This window comes from Eucyclogobius newberryi, unplaced genomic scaffold (assembly GCF_026437365.1).
Source record: "Eucyclogobius newberryi isolate DKJ021-1_F unplaced genomic scaffold, fEucNew1.0.hap1 SCAF_15, whole genome shotgun sequence".
NCBI lineage: Eukaryota > Metazoa > Chordata > Actinopteri > Gobiiformes > Gobiidae > Eucyclogobius > Eucyclogobius newberryi.
This window is the reverse complement of record NW_027315779.1, coordinates 19,882,803-19,904,293: the sequence shown is the minus strand read 5'-3', so window position 1 is coordinate 19,904,293 and position 21,491 is coordinate 19,882,803. Positions and strand designations below refer to the sequence as shown.

At 39.1% G+C, this 21,491-nt stretch overlaps 1 protein-coding gene and 1 long non-coding RNA gene across 5 annotated transcripts in view; both read right to left on the bottom strand.

Moving 5' to 3' along the window:
• Nucleotides 1-21,491, bottom strand: part of specc1 (sperm antigen with calponin homology and coiled-coil domains 1) — a 56,336-nt gene that overhangs the window by 2,779 nt on the left and 32,066 nt on the right. For 3 of the 4 annotated variants that reach the window (XM_072446601.1, XM_072446602.1, XM_072446604.1), the window contains 7 exons: nt 20,605-20,780; nt 17,863-18,041; nt 16,870-16,970; nt 16,725-16,797; nt 16,102-16,225; nt 15,517-15,619; nt 2,561-2,677 (listed from right to left, as the gene is read on the bottom strand). In XM_072446601.1, the coding sequence (XP_072302702.1) occupies nt 2,561-2,677; nt 15,517-15,619; nt 16,102-16,225; nt 16,725-16,797; nt 16,870-16,970; nt 17,863-18,041; nt 20,605-20,780 (873 nt within the window). The remainder of the gene's footprint in view (nt 1-2,560; nt 2,678-15,516; nt 15,620-16,101; nt 16,226-16,724; nt 16,798-16,869; nt 16,971-17,862; nt 18,042-20,604; nt 20,781-21,491) is intronic. The other variant, XM_072446603.1, reaches the window with a different exon arrangement.
• Nucleotides 18,289-20,411, bottom strand: LOC140361040 (uncharacterized). Its single transcript, XR_011926947.1, has 2 exons — nt 19,993-20,411; nt 18,289-19,454 (listed from the first exon to the last, which is right to left on the bottom strand). It is a non-coding gene; the product is annotated as an uncharacterized lncRNA (long non-coding RNA).

Here is a 21,491-nt window from a genome sequence, read left to right as displayed (position 1 = left end):
GTTCCTTCAAAACAGTTTATTTGACCATTCAAAAAATAATAATATTATTTATAAAATTTTGGGGGCTTTATTACTGTTAATAAAAGTGTGTAGATCAACTAGATGGAAGTCAAGACGTTTATTTATGCATTTTATTCTTTTAGTAATTTTTGTAATACTTTATAGTTTTAGTTTGGTAAGATTTCCAGAACGACATTACACTGTAAAGTAGTAAACCACATTTTTTGGTTACTGTAATACATTTTACAACACATCCAATTCATTTTGAGATTCTCACCCTATGACAAATCGCCTTCCCTTTGTTGCTAACAGAAGCCGCAATGGGATCAGGACAGATTACAACAGTGAGCCCTTGGGGTATCCACTCTGCAGCAGCAGTTATTAAAAAGACAAGTCTATTCAATTATTGAGATGTGAGCTGTGTCATTTTTGTGCCATTTTCCACTGCCCACACACATCCACGACTGGCACGTGTCTCTGCGTCAGACCTGCTTTGCTATTGTTTTCAAAGGGTAATAAAAGGGCTAAAGGAGAAAAGATCTCCAGGGAGGAAGCGTAATGTTTTGACCGTGGCCTACGCATTATTCCATATGCTTGTCTGTCAACTGCACTGGCTGTGGATCGCAGACAATATGAGTCCACAAACAAAGCATTTATAATTCATGGTTGGAGTGTGGACATGTGTACTAAAGCAGACAGGAAGTCTATCTAATGATGATGTTAATTGTGGGATGAGAGATGCCTGACAAAGTGGAATCAATGTACCAGTAATCAAAATTGTAATAAAGTGTATTTTCCTTCAGCTCTGTGTGCCACATTTACAGGCCTTACAATTTGCTGCTGTGGTTTGCTGAGCGGAGACAACTGCGAAATTACTTCTAGTTCAAATTAAATATTGCAAAATGTGTCAAAAACAACACATTATCTCGTTCAGAACAGGCAAACCAGAATGTATTGAAACCTCCAAACATGTTCTTTAAACCTTCCCCATCTTCGTTGATATAAAAGTGTTGCATGAAGTGAACTCAAGTTGGGAAATAGAAGGAGTATTGTGAACAACCGGAGCAGCATGACCGTGGTGTGATAAAGTCGAACCAATCTCAGAACGACGCACATTGTGACCAAAAACCTCCAGGGACCAGTTTCCTAAGATAAAAAAAAAATGATTTAAAAGAAGATGGTATTTGCTTTTGATAGAGCAGATACCCTCAAATGAAAAAAATGCCCAAAAACTCCTGGAATAAGATTGAAGAATGACAATAAAACACCACATGCAAACTTGAGACATTTTCAATCATATATTTAAATGTCACTCCTATTTTGTTGACATTTCTTCTGTAAAAAGTCTTAAAACAATTATCTAAAAGTGACAATGTTTTGAAGATGCACTTTGTAAACTTTCTGGTGGGGAGACTGCCACTTTCTTGTCACTTTGGAGATGTAATTGCTTTGTCGGTAGTGTTCCCAAGTATTGCATCGTATCTATTGTGCAGTTATTCACCTCTGCACAGATCTGAGCCGTAACTTAGCCTGGTGGAGTCACCCGCTTGTCTCCATAAAGATTGTGGAACATTACAAGGAAAGCAGTAACATCTCTATGGACACAAGCAGGTGCTGGACACTCTTCTAAACATAGTAAAAGAAGGTTACAATTTGTCATGTGGAAAAAGATTTGAGAGTGAATACATTTAGTCCATTCATCCAAGTAGCTTCTTCAGTTTTGACAGTAAAGACGGGCAAATGGAAATGCTCCAAACAGGGCTATAGCTTTAGTGTAAATAACTCTTTAAGCCAGTGCCTCACCAGAGCTGCGACAAAACTGAAGAAGCCACGTGGATGAGTTACAAAACGAATTCACTCTGAAAGACAAAGTTTAACCTTCTTTAGGCCTTAGTTATTTATTACTTGGTTTACGGATCCGCCGCACTTAGATTATTGATTTATACAAAATAAATAAAATAAATTATTATCATTTTTTTTTTATAAAGTACCACCAACAAAGCAGAATAGCATTAAATTAAATGTAAAAAGCGGTATTAAGTCAAAAGATAAGATCGCGTGAAGCAATTTCTCGCCAAATTCCTGCAGAAGTCTGTGACAGAGCGGGTCTGTCCATCTCTCTGTCTGCTGCACGCCTTTATCACAAATACACATTTTAAACCCGTTTACCACATTTTCTTCAGCGTGTTTTGCCGTGACTGGGTGGGGGAGGGTGCACACTTAAGCATCAGTTCTGTCTGTCTAAAACCTACTGTTTTCCCTGCGTGCCGCGTCTCCATCTTCAACCATGTAAAAATAACTTAAAAGATCACAATGAAAGCATTCCAACTATGCATAACAATGGCCCTATTGTACTCCCATATATGCACTTGTGTGCACAAACTCTTGCCTTATGTTTTAGTCATAAATTGTCCGGAGACAATGCTTTACGTACCTACAGTTGAACAAAGAGCTGATGACCTGTGTTTCCTTCCACTTACTAAATAGTCAGTGACCATAATGTGACCTATTGGGACCTACATTCTGGGCTCAGTAGTGGCTGAATGTGTGAGTTTTGTACCTTGTCCTGGCTGATGAGTTCTTGGTAGGGGATGTGGGCTGGTATGTACGTGTGGAGCAGTGCACAGAATGCCAGGCCGTCACTCCAACTGCTGCTGAAGTTTGTCACATCAATATTCTGTCAACCACGAGAGAGAGAGACAGAGACAGAGAGAGAGAGAGAGAGAGAGAGAGAGAGAGAGAGAGAGAGAGAGAGACAGAGACAGAGACAGAGACAGAGACAGAGAGAGAGAGAGAGAGAGACAGAGACAGAGACAGAGACAGAGACAGAGACAGAGACAGAGACAGAGACAGAGACAGACAGAGAGAGAGAGAGAGAGAGAGACAGAGACAGAGACAGAGACAGAGACAGAGAGAGAGAGAGAGAGAGAGAGAGAGAGAGAGAGAGAGAGAGAGAGAGAGAGAGAGAGAGAAGCATGTCACAAACAGTCGTCAATAATTCACAAGCTTTAATGTGATCATTATTATATAACATGGGACCACTCCCATGTTTCTAGGGGCTGAGGCAGTATAGTAGGGGTGAATAATTGACTATTTACTCAATTAAGCTCAGACAATTTGCTGAATGTCCTCCCTGCTTTTCCACATCATGTCACGCTGTACTGTCCGATCTAATAAAGCAAAAATATAGATAGACATTATAGATATTTACAATACCTCAGTGAAAAAAGTCCGGACACACCCCTGTGCCAATAGTTACATGAAGTATTAACCCTCTGGCAAGACCCTGGAACAGTTTTCATTTTCTAATTTCAATTTAATGAAATAAACAGAAGCAATTACACAAGATACTAACCAAAACAGAATTGGCCAAAGGATTTAGTAATTAAAGCGTCCTTACAAACTTCAAAGTGACCAAACTCAAACTTCCATGATCATTCTAAACATTGCAGTCTTCCTAAAGTTTATTTACTTTAGTCTTGAGTTTATTTACGAGGCATGGATAATACTACAGGACCACCAGTTTGAAGTAACAAGCTATCGCAATCTACACAGTTTGTATTTGTTTTCAAAAGAAGACAATTTGACTTTTCAAGGCCACTTCTGATCCCTCCTTTATTGTCCGTCTCATAGAAGTGGAGAACGTGCACAAAGACATGTGGAGTTTGCAATGTGAGAGCACTGTCACCTGACATGTGTGATAAGGCCTTGGGAGATTGAAGGGGAAGACTTCCTGGGGACCATTGTGTCCAGGGGCAGCCTCCACATTTGGACAAAAAAAAATCCTGGATCTTCCTCTTTGGTTTCTATAATAAGAAGCTCAGATCATTGGAATGTTGAACTGTCTGGACTATAGATCTATAACGGACTCCTCAGCACAGGTCAAAGTACATGTTGATAGGTTAAATGCCAAAAGCTGAAGCACACAAGACTTCATATGTGAAAATATGAAGAACAGTGGCTTTTGTCATGTCACAACCACTAACTTAAATAAAGTGTGTTGGCATTTTTGGTGAAAGAGCAACTTAAACTGTGAATTGGAAAGAAAATGACTGATTATACATGATTTCTCGAGAAAGGCTCTTCTATAATATTGACTCAGATAAGTACAAAATACTTTAGCACGCTGCACTTATCAGTTTATTATTGTTTTTTCTAAATCTGGAAAGCATGCATAATTTTCCTTTTACTTCTCAATTACATGCCACTTTATGTTGCGCTTTCACAAAAAAAATGTCAACACAACTTAATTTGTGACATGACAAAATGTGGAAATGTTGCAGGGATATGAATACACATACAAGCCACTGTATTTGCACATCAGTGACTGTCAAGAATGCATTAAAGTTAGGGTTGTAAAAAAAAAGATACCTAGTGACTTATCGGTACTGAAACTAGGTAAGTAAAATAAGTAGTAACTGAAAATAAAAATCACACAGACAGGACTCACCTGGACCTTAATCTGAATCTATATCCAAATTAATATTGGACATTAAATAAACTACTAATATTATGCGTTGAAAATTACATTCTGATGTCTGATAAAAGCGTGTTTTATCATCTTTGGAATAGAAAACGTATCAAGTCTTTTCTTTAGTACTGAAATTGAGTTTTACATTTCATTCTCGTGAACACTAACTGGAGTTGAATGAAACAACTGTTCAAAAGACTTTAGTTAATTATAAGAAGATGTGTTGCCAAGATATGATGAGTGTTTGTAGATCACTGGGGTCTCTGTGGGCACAAGACGACAGTTTGTGGCCTCTACAGAATAACACCCAATATTTTCATAGATAAGAACACAGCAGAGCAAAGGAATGTGCTCTTCTCTGTGGGATGGATGATTAGATGCTGCACAGACTGGCATCAACTCCAGCTGTCATGGATAGAAAGATTGTAGTCCACCGTGTTTCTAGTTTACTACCACACAACATAAAAGAATGGGATCATATTACTCTCTCCCTCTCACTGATACAACATAACCTCTGTCCTGAACCCCTAATTCACACCATCTGAAATCAATCTGTACCACCTCAAAAACACACTCACCGCACAGATCCTTCTTTCAGCAACACCAGGCAATCAAGAGGAAGTAGATCCATTCAATATTTTCATCAAATGGCAGTATACAGGTAACAAGAGGAATAGCAGCTTTTGAAAGTGAGTGAGTGCAGGAAAATGATGCCAAAACAACTCGTATTTGAACAAGTACTCAAGTACTGATACTGGGGGAGGATCACATTTAATCCAGATGCTTCTCAACTGTCTAGAGAAACGGTCTTTACTCCAGATGAAGGCCTCTTCATCTGCCTCAAAGAACTGGTTCCAGTTCCACAGTTTATCTGCAAATGGAAGTCTGTCTGAGGGAGTCTCCTTCACTATGGAACTCCTCAAGGTTTCTACTTTATCCTACTTTATATTTTTATTCATTTTTTATTTTTAAGAGGTTTTGTAGTTTTTCCTTACCGAGAAGAAGATTCTAAGGACAGGGGACTTTGGGACATTTGTTTAAGGACAGGAGATGCTGGGATGCTGGGACATTTGTTTGAGGACAGGGGATGCTGGGACATTTGTTTAAGTACAGGGGACTTTGGGACATTTGTTTAAGGACAGGAGATGCTGGGACATTTGTTTCAGGACAGGAGATGCTGGGACATTTGTTTAAGGACAGGAGATGCTGGGACATTTGTTTCAGGACAGGAGATGCTGGGACCTTTGTTTAAGGGCAGGGGATGCTGGGACATTTGTTTGAGGACAGGGGACTTTGGGACATTTGTTTAAGGACAGGGGATGCTGGGACATTTGTTTGAGGACAGGGGATGCTGGGACCTTTGTTTAAGGGCAGGGGATGCTGGGACATTTGTTTAAGGACAGGAGATGCTGGGACCTTTGTTTAAGGGCAGGGGATGCTGGGACATTTGTTTGAGGACAGGGGACTTTGGGACATTTGTTTAAGGACAGGGGATGCTGGGACATTTGTTTGAGGACAGGGGATGCTGGGACATTTGTTTAAGGACAGGGGACTTTGGGACATTTGTTTAAGGACAGGGGATGCTGGGACATTTGTTTAAGGACAGGGGACTTTGGGACATTTGTTTAAGGACAGGGGATGCTGGGACATTTGTTTGAGGACAGGGGATGCTGGGACATTTGTTTAAGGACAGGGGAATTTGGGACATTTGTTTAAGGAGAGGGGATGCTGGGACATTTGTTTAAGGACAGGGGATGCTGGGACATTTGTTTAAGGACAGGGGATGCTGGGACATTTGTTTAAGGACAGAGGACTTGAGGACATTTGTCAAAGGACAGGGGACTTTGGGACATTTGTTTGAGGACAGGGGATGCTGGGACATTTGTTTAAGGACAGGGGATGCTGGGACATTTGTTTGAGGACAGGGGATGCTGGGACATTTGTTTAAGGACAGGGGATGCTGGGACATTTGTTTAAGGACAGGGGATGATGGGACATTTGTTTAAGGACGGGATGCTGGGACATTTGTTTAAGGACAGGGGATGCTGGGACATTTGTTTAAGGACAGAGGACTTGAGGACATTTGTCTAAGGAAAGGGGACTTTGGGACATTTGTTTGAGGACAGGGGATGCTGGGACATTGCTAAATGCCTATGAACATTGTTTAATCTGCGTACTTGTCACCCTTCGAGGAAACTGCTGTTGTGATTTTGGCTACAAAGTCACAAAAGTGACTCTAAAAAATACATTTCATTGTGTTTTTTCTCATTATCAAATAAGTTTGATAATTTGGCCACAGACAAGAGTTTAATGAAATGAATCCTTCAAAATGTCGCATTTTGACTGAGCCATGCCATCTCAAATAAGGCTTGAAACATTCATGTTTGGTCTGTATCACATCAAAATGCTTGTTATTTAAGTTAAAACCTAAATTTTGCAGTAAAACGTTGTCATTTGAGTCATTTGGGCCAATTAGGCAGGAAACCTGGAGCCAACAAAGATGAATCAGACCCCTGTGTCCTAGACATATTTGGGATCATACACAAATTAGCAGAGAATAAGTAAAACTCTTTTAGTTTGTAATAACAACCAAAATGAGAATCTTCCTAAGTGTTGGCTGTTGCCTCAGGTTCAGTCCTTCATGAGCAGAGAGTGAGTTTTATTGAATAAATCAAATCATGGCCTGTTCCATACATGAGACGCCAGGTAAATGTGATTATGCACCTGAGTGGACAAACACACGGTGCAGCCTGAGATCCCCAGGACAAGAATTAGAGCTCACAGCCTGAGTCCGGTTGTAATGAATATTCCCTCAGCTCAGAGAAGTGCTGACAGATGTACCCCGTCTGATTGGCCCAATCCATCAGTCCAGGCTTATTGGAAACAGAGGAGCACGAGGTGAAGGTCATTATCTTTTTGTCTGGTCATGTATGGTTCAAGCTATGTTTTATTGTCACAGTGAACAACACATGAAGTCTCTTTATTATCCTCCTAGAGTTTGCTCTACTGTTCTACACATCAGACACACGCTTTGTCTTCATCAATTGAATTTCCCCAAAAAGCACAAATGAAAACATTTAACAAGAGATTCATAGAAAACTCACTGCGGATGCAATTTTGACTTATATAGAGTTTTTTCAGTTCAGTATGATATCAATGTCCATTTTTTTTATTCGTCTTGAATTAAAATAAATTTAAACTAACCCACATTTTACAGTCTAAAGTGTTTATTTGTTTGTTTCTTTTTAAAGTTTTTTTTTTTAATCCAAAGATTCTATTGCCTGAAAGTAATTCTTCCTGCATTCAAGGTCCTGGTGACTTAAAATTACCCCAGTAGTTTTCATCTGTGAGTTGAATAGAACCGAAACAATCTCCTTGACAATCTCCTTATATCTAGAGCAATAAAAAGGCAAAGTGAAGTCACCAATTTCGTTTTGTAATGGTTTCTACACGTCTGTGGGAAAGAGTGGAACGAGCACAGTCGACACAAAAGCTCCAGGCTGCTCTGTGGTCAGAACCTCTTTTGTCAGGCAAATCACTGCCCCTGGCTCACAGGTAAGGGCAGAGAAGCCAGGTTAGGTATGATTACAACAACAACAACAACAACAATAATAATGAAACAAACATGGTTGAACTGTCCTCATAAAAACTCAAGGAGAAATGCTAGTTGTTGAGTTGCACAGTGTGACAGCTAAAGGTTCCTGTAACATGTAAATTACTGTTTTCACCAGCATCACTCCACACACTGAGTCGGTATTTAAACTGTCAAACTTGTGATGAGGAGAACCGGTGTATGTACTGTTGATATTTATTTTCACTTCTAGAACACTCTAAATGTGACTCTTTCTATGAGTAAAGCAAGCTCTGATAGGTCTTGAAAATTTGATGTGGTGGGGCAGTTTTCAAAAGTTTGTAATTGAGCAAATAATGACTGTTTTCTATACAATTTTCTACACAAATTCATATTGAAGTCTTGTGTGTAGACTGCTGTGTCCAGCTACTGGTGAAGCGTGCTGTTTGTGGACACAGTGGGATCAGAGGAACAGCTGCTCTTTTAAAATGAGACCAAACAGGATGCTTTCCCCTTTGTTCAAAATCATGAGAAACCAATCAAACAGCAGTAACTCTCCTAATAAGAGAGATAATGGCCAGGTAATAATGGCTGCAGTATTAAAGAGGCCGAGGCCGTGGCATAAGCTGGAGCTAAGTGTCAGGCTAATGAATACTCATTGTTGTTGTTGAGAGAGTTTGAGAGGCCGACATGTGCCGGCATGTCAGCCCAGATTCCTCCCATAACTCTTCCTGCGCCACCTCGCAACTGTTAAATGGATGCACATGCTAGGCACGCATGGTAGTACTATGTCAACAAGTGTTACTATCACTACTCACATTACTGTTACTGCTACTACATTGTAGCAGACACAACTGGCATTTAGCTGTCACTTGTTACATTTAAAAATAGAAAGGTGCAGCATACGTGGCATAAATGTCGAGATTGTTTTTTCCAGTTTCTACCAAAGTTTCCAGCTCCTAATCAAAGAGGGACTATTCAGTTGGATCAGATGGGGTGGAGGTACATTTGTCCAAATGGCGTCAGTGCTGGTAGGTAGAGTTGTCCTAGTTGAGAAGAGTGGTGCCGGGGGGAGCAGAGAGGGGTCTGAGCTGCCAATGCTAAAACAGCAGCATACAACAGCTCTCTGGGAAGCCGGCTCAGAAAAGCAAACACAGCATCAAGCAACAGGAAGCGTCTCACTCGGCACAAAAGCCAGTGCTGCAGCTTTTTAGGACACACAGAAAGAGGCAGTGTGTGTCTGTGTGCTGCATGGACTCAAGTGGGCAGCACCTAGAAAGTGTAAAATATAGTAAAATATGCAGACAGAGGATCAAACTCACAACCTTCTTGCTATGAGGCAGAACACTATACTAAAATCCAATACCATAGGATTAACTCTCTGTATGTGTTGCCACTGGGGTCAATTATAGCCAGGCACCGTTTAGCTTTTCATTTACTTACCTGTGTTGTGATGCTCTTCAATCTTTGACTGATTGTATTACAGACATAAAGACGTGGTTGGGCAGAATGTCCTTTATTTGAATGAAAAGAAGACCGAGTACATTTTATTTGGTGATAATTTTGATAACTTGTAAAGAATCTCTGGGTTGTTTTTGACAGCAATTTTAAAATGCAAAAACAAATTGACAGTGTGGTTAGAGCAAGTTTTTATCAGTTATGTCTTTTAGCTAAAGTCAAGCCTTTTTTAAATCGCACCGACCTTCAAAGGACTATTCTCGCTTTTATCAGCTCAAGAATAGACTATTGCAATGCTCTTTATGTCGGTGTCTCCCAGTCGCCCTCAGCCGTCTTCAACTTGTACAAAACGCTGCGGCGGGTTTTCTAACCAACACACCCAGACATCAGTACATCACCCCGGTTCTTTTTACTCTTCACTGGCTTCCTGTTTCTTTTAGAATGGATTTTAACATTTTATTTTATTTCATTTTTTGTTTTGAAAGCTCTAAATGGCCTGGCACCATCTTATTTGGCTGAGCTCCTGCCTGTCTGAAACCCAAGCAGGACTCTAAGGTCGACAAGTCAGCTTCAACTGGACGTCCCCAGAGCCAAGAGTCAAGCACTGGGGGGATCGAACCTTCTCTGTCACTGGTCCCAGACTCTGGAACAAACTGCCCCCTGACACGCACCATCACAGACTTTAACCTTTTTAAATCTAGGCTAAAAACGTATTTATTTGGACTGGCTTTTAACACTATGTAACTTAATGACACTTTATTTTGTACAGTTTGTTTTTATTTTGTATTGCCTTGATTTTATTGTGAAGCACTTTGGTCACTTTGGTCAAGTGTTGTAAAGGGCTCTATAAATAAAGGTTGATTGATTGATTGATTGATTAATTAATTAATTAATTAATTAACAAACATGTAATCCATAATTTACTCCTGAGAATATTGGTTGGAAAAATATGTTTAATATTGTGAAATAAATGTAAAATCATCAGAACAAAAATGCAAACAACAGACTTTTAAAAATGAGATGGGAAAAAATGGGCCTTCTTTAAGTCATTCCAAGGATACTTATTTCCAAAGAGAACTCTGTGTGTGAATTGAAATGTATTTGCTATGTTAAAATGATATATAATAATATCACTATACAGGTGAGAGGACCTTTGGCCTCTTGTGTGCAGGAAGCCAGATGTAAGTGACACTCAAACTTGCCTTTTGTACATATTGTCATGGTTAGAACAGCATGTCATGAGTTACAGCCCTGTTTGTTTGCACTCACACGCTGAACTTCAACTTTTACCTCATAATTATTGTTTGTTTTGGTCCAAGAGAAAAGCCAAACATTATCCAAACAAATTAGTCCAAAGCCCTCTTACAATCTGTTTTAAAGAAAGTTCAGCCTTTTGATTTAATAATTTTGCTTTTTAATGACGAATAACGATAAGGTTATTTCATGAGATGATTGTTCCCAGTACAAACTGTGAAAATACATCTTGATACGGTTTAGCTAGCCTCCTGTTGCTATTTTTTGCTAAATGTTGATGACCCATTGCCCCTATAATTTAACCTCAAATGTTCGACTACAGAGAAAACAGACCCTACATGTGCTTCTACATGTTGCTTATGTCAAAGTCTGAGCTTTTGCCATGTGCTTAGGCGTAAAGAGCAGTCAGCTGGTAAACAGTAAATACATCACGGCCCGGGCTGAGGAACACACAGCATTCGTCTATGACCCAGATACACTGTTTCACCTCTGTAAGGTGCTGGTCAAGTTTAGCTCTCTTGGAGCATGGCAAAAATGTCCCGGGTTCAGTTGCCAGTGTTGCCCTATTTAGGATGATCACCACCACTATATTATTTAGAACGTAAATATTGGTAATGACACGTTAGAAACAAATTAACAAACACCCTGAAACAAAGGAGGCAGAATATCTGATCAAATATTGAAACTGAGTCAATGAACTGTGCAATGATCAGATTCATGAGCAGAGAGCAGAAATAGTCTTACCCTTGGACAGGTGAACTTTGACCATTGACTCGGCATAAAGAGGTACACAGAAAACATGTTGTTCACACTGTAGTGTAGCGATAAAAAGTTAAAAAGAAATGCCAGTTGGACTCAATACAGACTGAGACCTCCTTCACATTTGGAATCTTGTGTTCTATTAATGGCCCACAGCAAGCCATTATTTGTCATAAAGGTGGTTTCCTTACATTGTCTCTATAATAAATATTTAGCTACAAAAGGAGTTCAGAATGTCACTGTCAACATATTTTCTTTATTAAACCGTTCTATATCTATAACACATTATTCATATCCACAATATTCTGGAGATCCACTAAGTGCAATATCACAGTCACTGTCCATCACATCAGTGTGTGACGCTGCACCTGCTCGTGTCTGTCTGCAGCCTGTGGAGGTTCCCAGACCAGGCCGGACGCACTGCTCATTGTTTTCACTGTTAAACAAGCAGCTCTTTTTTTTGTTTAGTTTCCATGGTTAATTGAGAAAAAATTACAAAAATGTCCAGGGCAAACGTAAATAAAGGCTTCATGGGGACGTGGCAAATATACAGGTTCTGATTATAAAATATAAAAGTATTCCTGAATGAACTGTATGTACAAAAAACATAAGAGCGCAAAAAGAGAAACAAACTAAAGCTAAAAGGAAAAGACAGACATAAAATGAAAAGCCAAGTACTCCCATTGATAATGCAAATGTCTAAATGACCAACAACACGTGTCTCTGGACATGCTTCCAGAGTGCACCACAGTTTCACGTTTCATTTGTGTGACGTTCGCGGGCCCCTGGTGAATACAAATTTCCTGTGGGCGGCCCCTTGTGCTGCTCCCCCAGGGCTAAACCGCTTCACTGATCCGTAGTTCAGTATTGGACATGCAAGGTGAGGCACAGTCACACAAGCTGGTTAAATGCAAGCAATGTCCTGTGTTGTTTAAACCAATTCGTCCCTGATTGCTTTTTCTCCATGGCGACAGCACGGCCATCTTTGCCGTGGCACTGTGGAGACTGATCCATTTTCAAACATCTCTTTACCCACTCATGTGTCAGGCCCCACGTGCACCTGAACTCACAGACAGGAGGCACATGTTTGTCCTCATACAGAGACTGATCAGCCATAAAAGCACACACTGGACACCGCACAGCACTGGCCTGGACAAGTCGATGAGGCTGTAGAATATCAATGAATCGTAATTAAACATGGTCAATTGAGCTATTGCTGTAAAGAATAAATGTACGGTCAAACAGAAGAGAATGTGTCGTTAGCAAGATTATTTAATACAGCTAACTGACACTACTGGCATATAATTGTTTTACAAATTAAAGCATAAACAAGCATTATGTTAACATGTTCTATGCCTGGATAACAGTGATTTGGTCACAACCACATGTAAGTCACCCAATACTGCCCATCTTCCCAGGATGACTAAACATTACAGTGCACACTTAGGTAACTATTTGACAATGGAGCCTCTGAGGGGCATCTTTGTCCTGGTTTCTCACGACTGCTTTTGCGGCTTGACACCAGCAGATGAGGATGATACAAGATCAGCTAAAACAAAGTGACCATCAACTATACAGTAAATAGTTTGATGAGAACAATTACAAAAAGGAAGCCCACACTAAAGAGCCAATTAGGCCTGCTTGACCTTAAAGGTGCAAAGTGCTTGAGGACTTATCAGCAGTATTTAACCTTTAAAATAAAAGAACAAGAGCTTGACAGAAGTATTTAGCATATGATGGTTCTTCACAGAAGCTACAGAAGAGACAGATTGGACATTAGGCAGTAATTAGTGCATTAGGATGACCTTTTCACCAGACACTCCAAGGCACACAACAGACAGCAACCTTTTCACACAACTTCCCATGATAATAGATAAACTACAATAGTATATATTACACACAGGGAACGGGGATGGGCTTAGACTGACTATAACATGTGCTCATACTACACTTCAGAATATCCTCAAATCTCACAAGATATATGAAGAGAGGAAATGGAAATAGTCAAATCCCAAATGTGTCATCTGTGTTTTTTCACATAATTCTTTTGGCCAATAGCAGATGTTTCTGGAAACAGATTAAATAGAGATTCAACCCATGGTCTGTAATACATCACTGTATTATAATACATCACTGTATTACACAGTGTATGCCATAACAAATGATCTATTCATTTTAAATGAAATGTTTTTTTTAACCGAGGTTGTGATTTTGGGCACAACAAAAATAAATTTAACTACATTTTTATTGAAATTCATAAAATATACAATAGCTGGTATTACAGATTTCCATGTACTATGGTTATAGCATATGTATTTACAAGGTAATTACTAATTATAGCCATAAATATGAAAATAGGGCATCAAAATACATATTTCGGCCACACAGTCGCACAGTGGTTAGCGCTCTTGCTTCACAACAAGAAGGTCCTTTTCAGGTGGCGCGGGCCTTTCTGTGTGAGTTTGCATGTTTTCCCCATGTGCAAATCATCTCTCCTGATATAATGCACTGTTCCAATCTCTCTAATTTATAAACTAACTTAACTTAACATTATTTTGGCATCCTCACCCATTTACTGTGCTGTAAGTACAACCTAACATTTGGAATACAAACATCTAATTAAATTTATGAGCTAAGAACTAAACTAGGATATTGTTCCAATGTTCCCAAATGGTAAAATTAAATATAGTATAATATAGTATAATTTTTGTGTCTATGTTACAAACACATATAGGTTTTGGGCTGTTTCTTTCATGGTAAAACTGCTTGGACCATAGACGCAAACATTAGTGGCTAAATCTACTTAACACATTCCTGATACATGCAAATAATGGCACAGTGAGTCCAAAGCCTTTGTGAGAGGGATCACAGGTTGTACTGGTAAATCCAGCCTGTGGTGGGGCTTCATGCAGCGAGGCCAAAGTGTCCCAACGTGAACTTAAACGCACACAGTTTGTGTTGGTCAAGATTTACGACATGAATGGTGTTATGACATAATACAACTTCCACAGCTCAGTATGTTATATTAAAGTGACAGTTTTCAAATCCTGTTGGCTTTTGAACATTACAAAGGCTTTGATGCCCATTTATAAATCCCCTAAACCAAAATAGAAATTCCAAGGTCATGTTAGCGTTGGAAAACAGTTCTAATTGAATGGTTTGTAAAATAAATGTAAACGCAGAATAAGTAATTAATTAGTGTTAGTTCATTTATATAAAATTGAGTGATTGAAAAGTGTTTTTTTGCTCTGGCTGATTATATTTCCTGATCAGGAGCACAATCTAATCTGATCAGGTGTGTTTGCATCGCAAAGGATGTACGTGTTTCATCAACATCAGTCAGGTGGATGTGTCTATAAGACATAAGACATAAGACATAAGAATGAGACTGAGAGAGGACATTCAGGCTGGCTAAACTTACTCAAAAGGACCAAGAAAAAGGTCTACACAAAATCAATTTTACAATTATCTGAATAAGAATATTTGAATTCTTTCAACATAATCTTCTTCTAAGAAAGTGTAATTTGAATACTCTGTTCAGAGTGAGTGAGTAAGTACATGTAGAAGTTAGTGAAGTGGAAGTTAATGTGTATTTAAGTAAAAATGCCATTATTTATTTTCGTATGAAGCGTATCAAGCTGGAATTGAAGACATAACATAAAGTTCAGTAACCTTCATTGTATAAAAACTATTGATCTGACATCTCAACTTGAATGAATGAGACTCACAGCTACATATGACTTTCTCATTCATACTTTGCCGGGGCTTTGACCCTGAGCAGAGGTCATGACCAGGTTAAAGTGTTGCTCACATTAAATCTATCTCAGGACAGATTTCAAATAGAACTACAATTCATCCAAGCAATTTCAGTCCATCTCCGAGGGTTGTTATGTTGAATTTGAACTCAAGTGTGTTGAATGTGATACTAAAAGTGAGGTGTGAAAGTGCAACAGGCCAGGTCAGTATCCCAGAGGCCAGAGAGTCAGTGAGCTGTGGTCTGTACCGGATAGCCTTTTGTTTTCTTCTGGCACCACTTCAGTAGAGCGTTCCTCTTAGATCCTCCGTACTCCCGCGCCAGTGCAGCCAAGGGGTCCTTGCTTTCCACACTGTCACCAGGGACACACAACATGCACAAGCAGAGACGAAAACAAGGACACATGTATTAATCAATACAAAGAAATATCTATTTTCTTATCATGAGTACACTTCGCTCTCATCCCCAAAATTATTTCCAAAATCGCAACTCAATATTGGAGAATTTTAGAGGTTTTACTACACATATGGCAGATAATCAGTACTGCAAATGCAATTTCAAATATATAAATATAAAATTAATACAACTATAATTTAGTAAGTAACTACAAAAGAAATATGGTGAGTGAGAACCTACACTATTTATTCTTTATTCCACTGTTGGAGAGTCCAGCAGCAGCAGAAATTTATCGGTGGAGATAACACAACTGGGTCATAAGCTCTAAACATACCAAACAAGGAGCTGTGCCTGTGTGCAGCCTGCCTGAAGTGACATTTAGGATACTGATGTAAAGACAGAGCAGTGTGAGCGTGCCCCAGTTGATGTATGGATCACCTGAGTTTGCTGTTGCCTCGGTGATAACTGAAGGATGCAGTCGTTTTGATAACAGACTCCAAAGAGGGACTTTTTCTCATCAAACTGCTGGGCTTAAAGTCTTCACAACTGGTCGTCTTATCTCCTGCAATAAAGATGCAGTTTGCGTTTACATAGTGTGTTTGAGTGTCGACACCAGGAAACATAACCCAATACACGCACGGCAACTATAGTGTTGATAATTGTGTCAAATATAGTATTTCAACAATACATTATTTGCAATATAATTAAAAACTGACAAATGACAATTGCCTAATTATGAGTTTATTGCCATAGCTACATTTATGATGTATAAAAAAGTCAGTGTAGAAACAGGCCAATACTAACACCAAACTTACTGTGAATTGTCCTGTTTTACTTTTTTAATACAGTTACTGGAAACATATCCATGGAGATTTAGAGATTCCAAAAGAAACTGACAAAAGTCTGTTTGCGTGTTCACAAACTTCTCCTTCTGAGTAACCCGACCTCCGGCTACAGGGCTCCTTTTACTCATTTCCAAATAAGCTGAATCATTCAATTATACTGAGGTTTTCAGGCCTTGTATGTCACCATTAATATAATACCGCCTCAGAGCAACATACCATGATGAGAAAATTCCCCAAGGTTGATTCGCTTTTCCAGTGTTTTTGACAGTGGTTTTATGTATGAATGCCTCTAAAATGACAGAAAGACACTATTAGATTTGACAAAAGAAGAGACTTTAAATGAGGATGAGTAGTTCTTTACCTGCATTGGAGAGATGGCAGCCGCAGGAGCAGAACGGACAGGGATCCCACTCAGAGGGCTTCTTTGTGACGAGGGCATTTGTAATGTGTGACTTGGACAATCTAAAAAAAAAAGAGAGTATTGTTTTAGTGATAGCAACAACTGTGACAACTACTATAAGTTAGTGAATGCTTCAATTCAATTTCAATTCAATTTATATTTGTAACGCCTAAAATCACAACAGCAGCATATTTATAAGTAAAACAGAAGACTAAAAAAGGGGAGTGAATGAGTGCTTGTTTCTTCCCACTCCTTCTCAATATTATTTAAGTGAAGTACTATGTGTTTTAAATAGAAAAGAAAACAAATTTGCATTTATATGTATTTAATGGTTATTTGCTGGAACTTAAAGTAATTACTCAAATATACAAATAACTGATAATAAATAAACACTTTAATTCCTAATTCAAAAGCTATATGAATAACAGAGGGATTTTGATGTGATGATATTGGAACTGTTTAGTAGTACCAAATTATACGTTTAGTCAAACATTAGTGCAGAATTACCTTTGTGGACATAAGGTGGTGGGGTAATAAACGTTTAACTCAAAATTTTTCTTAAAACGTTTATTTTTATATAAATACATTTTCAAATATCCTTAAATCCTGCATATGTTGCCATTAAAATGTTCTTGTAGCAGTGGGAGGATGAGGTCAAAGATGGCAAAGAAAAATATGCCTCTTTTCTCACGTTGGCTTGCATGTGCAGTTGACATTAAACCTATGAAGTCACACATCATTATGTTTGTCATCTCCCAAGCAAACTGTCAAGTGTACCAAACTGATTTTGCCCACTTGTTTACTTTGAATCCGTAACAATAACTTTTGCCTTTCATGGCACTATGAAGCCTCTGTCATCACAAAAACATAGACAGAAATGATTCATGCTGGACATCTGACCAGCTGTTGCCCTGTAATGTTGCGTCTACATGCATTTGTGTGTATTGTGCTCACTTTGTCCCACTGTGTCAAAGGACTTAATGAGGGATTTGACAGTAGCTCCAGGCTCAGAGTCGGCGGGGGCCTCTCTGTTGGGGTCTGCTGTTGTGGGAGTGGTCTGCATCACCGAAATGCCAAACCAATGACGCTTGTTGTCCGGCTCAGGTGCCCTAGCCTCGTCGCCCTGGGACCTGCTGGATAGATGACACAATATGGACAGGCTCACATAGAAGGTTATCTCTTCACTCAATACACAGAATACACAAGATAAAATGGTAGACGAGAACGTGTTATTTTTGTCAGAGGAGACGTGCTGGTGAACAAGTAATCATTGCAGGATCCTCATTACAATCCTCCAGGCGATTGTTGGACCACAGACTATTGAACAAAGGATTACATTTGTCTAGATCAGTATTTAACAGGGGTGATATGACTACTAACCAATGTCTCGGCTCCACTTACTGTGGAGTGCTGTCTAGAGATAGAGGGCACAAGCACAGCTGCAGTGGTAAACTCATTTATTCATTCATCTGCATGAATATCATTACCACACATAAGGCAGAGTCTTTCCAGGGACAATAAATAAACATCCCATTCACGCAACCATTCTAATTTTACATTATTTAAACACTGGACACAAGTTTCCTGTGTACTCTGGTTAAAGAATATGGCTTCAGTTTACAAAGGACAAAAGCCTGAGATATTCTGTCTCTTCTACAGAGTAAAATACAAAGCACATAATACATGAGAACACATCAGAAATTATGATATACCAATAATGTTTAAGGTAATTCAGACCTGGTTTATACATATAATATATATGTGTTAATGTATACTGTATGTATACATGCACAATATGTGGAGACACTTGTCTTAGTCTTATACAAATTAAAACATAATGACTCACTTGCCAACATACCACTATCTCTTTGAGAATGAGGCAGATACACATTATATAATTGTGTTATTTTAACAAAGGTTCAGTTCTGACACACAGTCTTAGGTCTTTGTACAGGTCCAACAGCACTTACAGGTCAAACTGACATTAATGTGAAACATTTACAACCACTAGTATTTTGTATTTAAAAAGGTCCATTACAAATTATACAGATCAATTAAATGTATAAATATATAGGACAATTAGAACATAATTGATCACATCAGAATCCTTGAAATATTGTGTCTGACTGCCATCTAGTGGCGAACAGCTGCAAATCATTATTTTTTCACCATTTTGTTTGATTTAGACCCATAATATCATCTACTTTTAGGAGTATATCTGCTTTAAATCTTACTGTGGTTTGACATACTTTTTATTTATTGTCTACTTCCATTTGGTGCCTGTCAATGTGTCTGTGTTGCACTCCAAGGCACAATAGCAGATTTATACTAAACATGTTTACATCATGTGAAAGAAAAGTACATTCATTAAAACAACAAATTTGTTTTCAAATGGAAGGGGGTTGAATGGCATTCAATGGCACACTTTTAGCACATTACAACGACAGAAACAAGTGCAAAAGTAAAAACGTTCTCGTGGAAGAGGCAGCTGAGTCTAGTGTCCTTCCACTGCAGTCTTGGTTTCAAAAGTGGCTCCGGAGTTGATCCTGCAGAAGACAACAAAAGTAAATAAGTAATTGTATATACACCTATATCAGGTGTAGAGAAGCAGCTTATGAAACGGTTCATATAGTTATTCCTTTTTAATAAACACAGCAAACCAATGCCTGAAATAACATGTTGATGTTATTTGACTAAGCAGACCTCCTGTTACTCCAGCTGCTTCATGCAGACGTCATTTGTCAAGACTAACTCTTGCTGACGGACACAGAAGAAAATGTATCTGAAGCAGATGATGCAGCGCATGAGTTTGTCCAGTCATGCCGTGCACACACCATCCTGGTATCACCAAAACAGGAGGTTATTCTTTTATACAACAGCAGGTGGCGGGCCAGATACATTTACTGGAACAGCAGTTTAGAGAGACCAGGCAAGGCAAACCAAAGAGAAGAAAAAGGAGGCCTACAGGTACAAACAGCCAGTGCAAACAGAGGTCAAAGGTCAAAGCAGAACAAAGCCAGACAGAGTAGAGTCAGTGATCAGCAGCACACATGGCAGGGTCAGCCTGGGCAGGAGGGAACTCACCTGGACTGGACAAGGACAGGCCATTCAAGGGACATCTCTGACAGAAGCATCACATAGCTGCTGGACGAGGGAGCGGACCCAGCCACACTCAGAGCCTCGGGACACTGCCACTATTTTCTCATTTATTTTTTAGACTTCAATGGTTCTTCCATGATCCTTTACCAAATTAATTAGTATAAATTTGGTTTGTTTTCTTTAATACAACTTAACAAAAACAGTGTGCTACATTTAGTCCCATATTTCATCTGATAAGAAAAGGACAACAGTCATATACACTATAGCACCCACACATTGGTATACCATCACACATTTAAAGAGCTGAATCACAACAGTGCAGTGGTCAGTGAAAAGGACAACAGAATGGCAGGCAGCAGCTTGAAAAGTAAGATACACAGAAGGAGCTATTGCGAGAGATGATTATTTACAATACTAAAAGAGGAAACCAAATCCTATTCACTGACGATGATTTCAAAATGAGACCAATTCATTCAATAAGAATCTGATGAAAACCTGAAATCTTGGTTCTCTATAATATTTTATAAGAACGCTGTTCCTACATCAAGGTTGTGTGTGAGTGTGTCAGGACAAAGTAGGAAATCCAAGATGGCGTACCTGACTCCCTGCAGTGCCTCCAGGTCCTCGGTATGTTTAACGTTACGCTCCTGCTCCTCCTGCAGCTGCCGTCTCAGTGCACGAAGCTCCTGTTGGGCCTCCACTTTAATATCATTGGCCACCACCACTGCAGTCTGGAGGTCTGCCTGGAAGCGACGCCACTCCTCCTTCTCTTCCTGAAACAGAGCAGCATGGTTTAGGAGCTGCTGTTGTAGACTAGTCAAATTCCTTTGTATACAAAGTCAAGGTAATTGTGCATTGACAAATTCGTAGAAAAATCAAATCAAATCCTTCCATGAAATGATAAGGAACAGTGTAGAGCATAATAAAAGAGCACCCAGGAGTTAAGTTTATTTTATTTAATGAGATAGGGACAGTACACAATATAAATTAACTTCAAAAGAAAAGGTTGTACCAGATTGTAGCACATGTACTAATTTCCACCAGAAATCCCTGGGTAGGTTGAAAAACAACAAGATAATTTCCTGGCACTGTTTCCTTACTGTCAAACAGGGGATATGGTTAGAATTAGATTGTATAGTAAAAGTGTAGATTTTGAATATCAGCCATGTCCATTAAAGAGCAGCCATAGGCTGATGTTCCCTTCAGCCAAACACCTGACTGAAGGAAATACAGAATATAGTGTGAACACTTAACCGTTTTAGCTTCAGTCTAACAGAAGGGGGCACTGTCCTAAATGTGGCTAAACAGCTCTTAAAGATCTGTACAGAAACAGGGCTGTAGTGGGTTAGGGTTACCGCTAGGGTTGTGTTCAAAATATCAATACGCCGATATATCGTCACGGACTCCGTATCGATACGCGTATCAACGCGTATCGATACTGAGTCACAGTATCAACATTTTTTTTTGTTTAAAAAAATAAATAT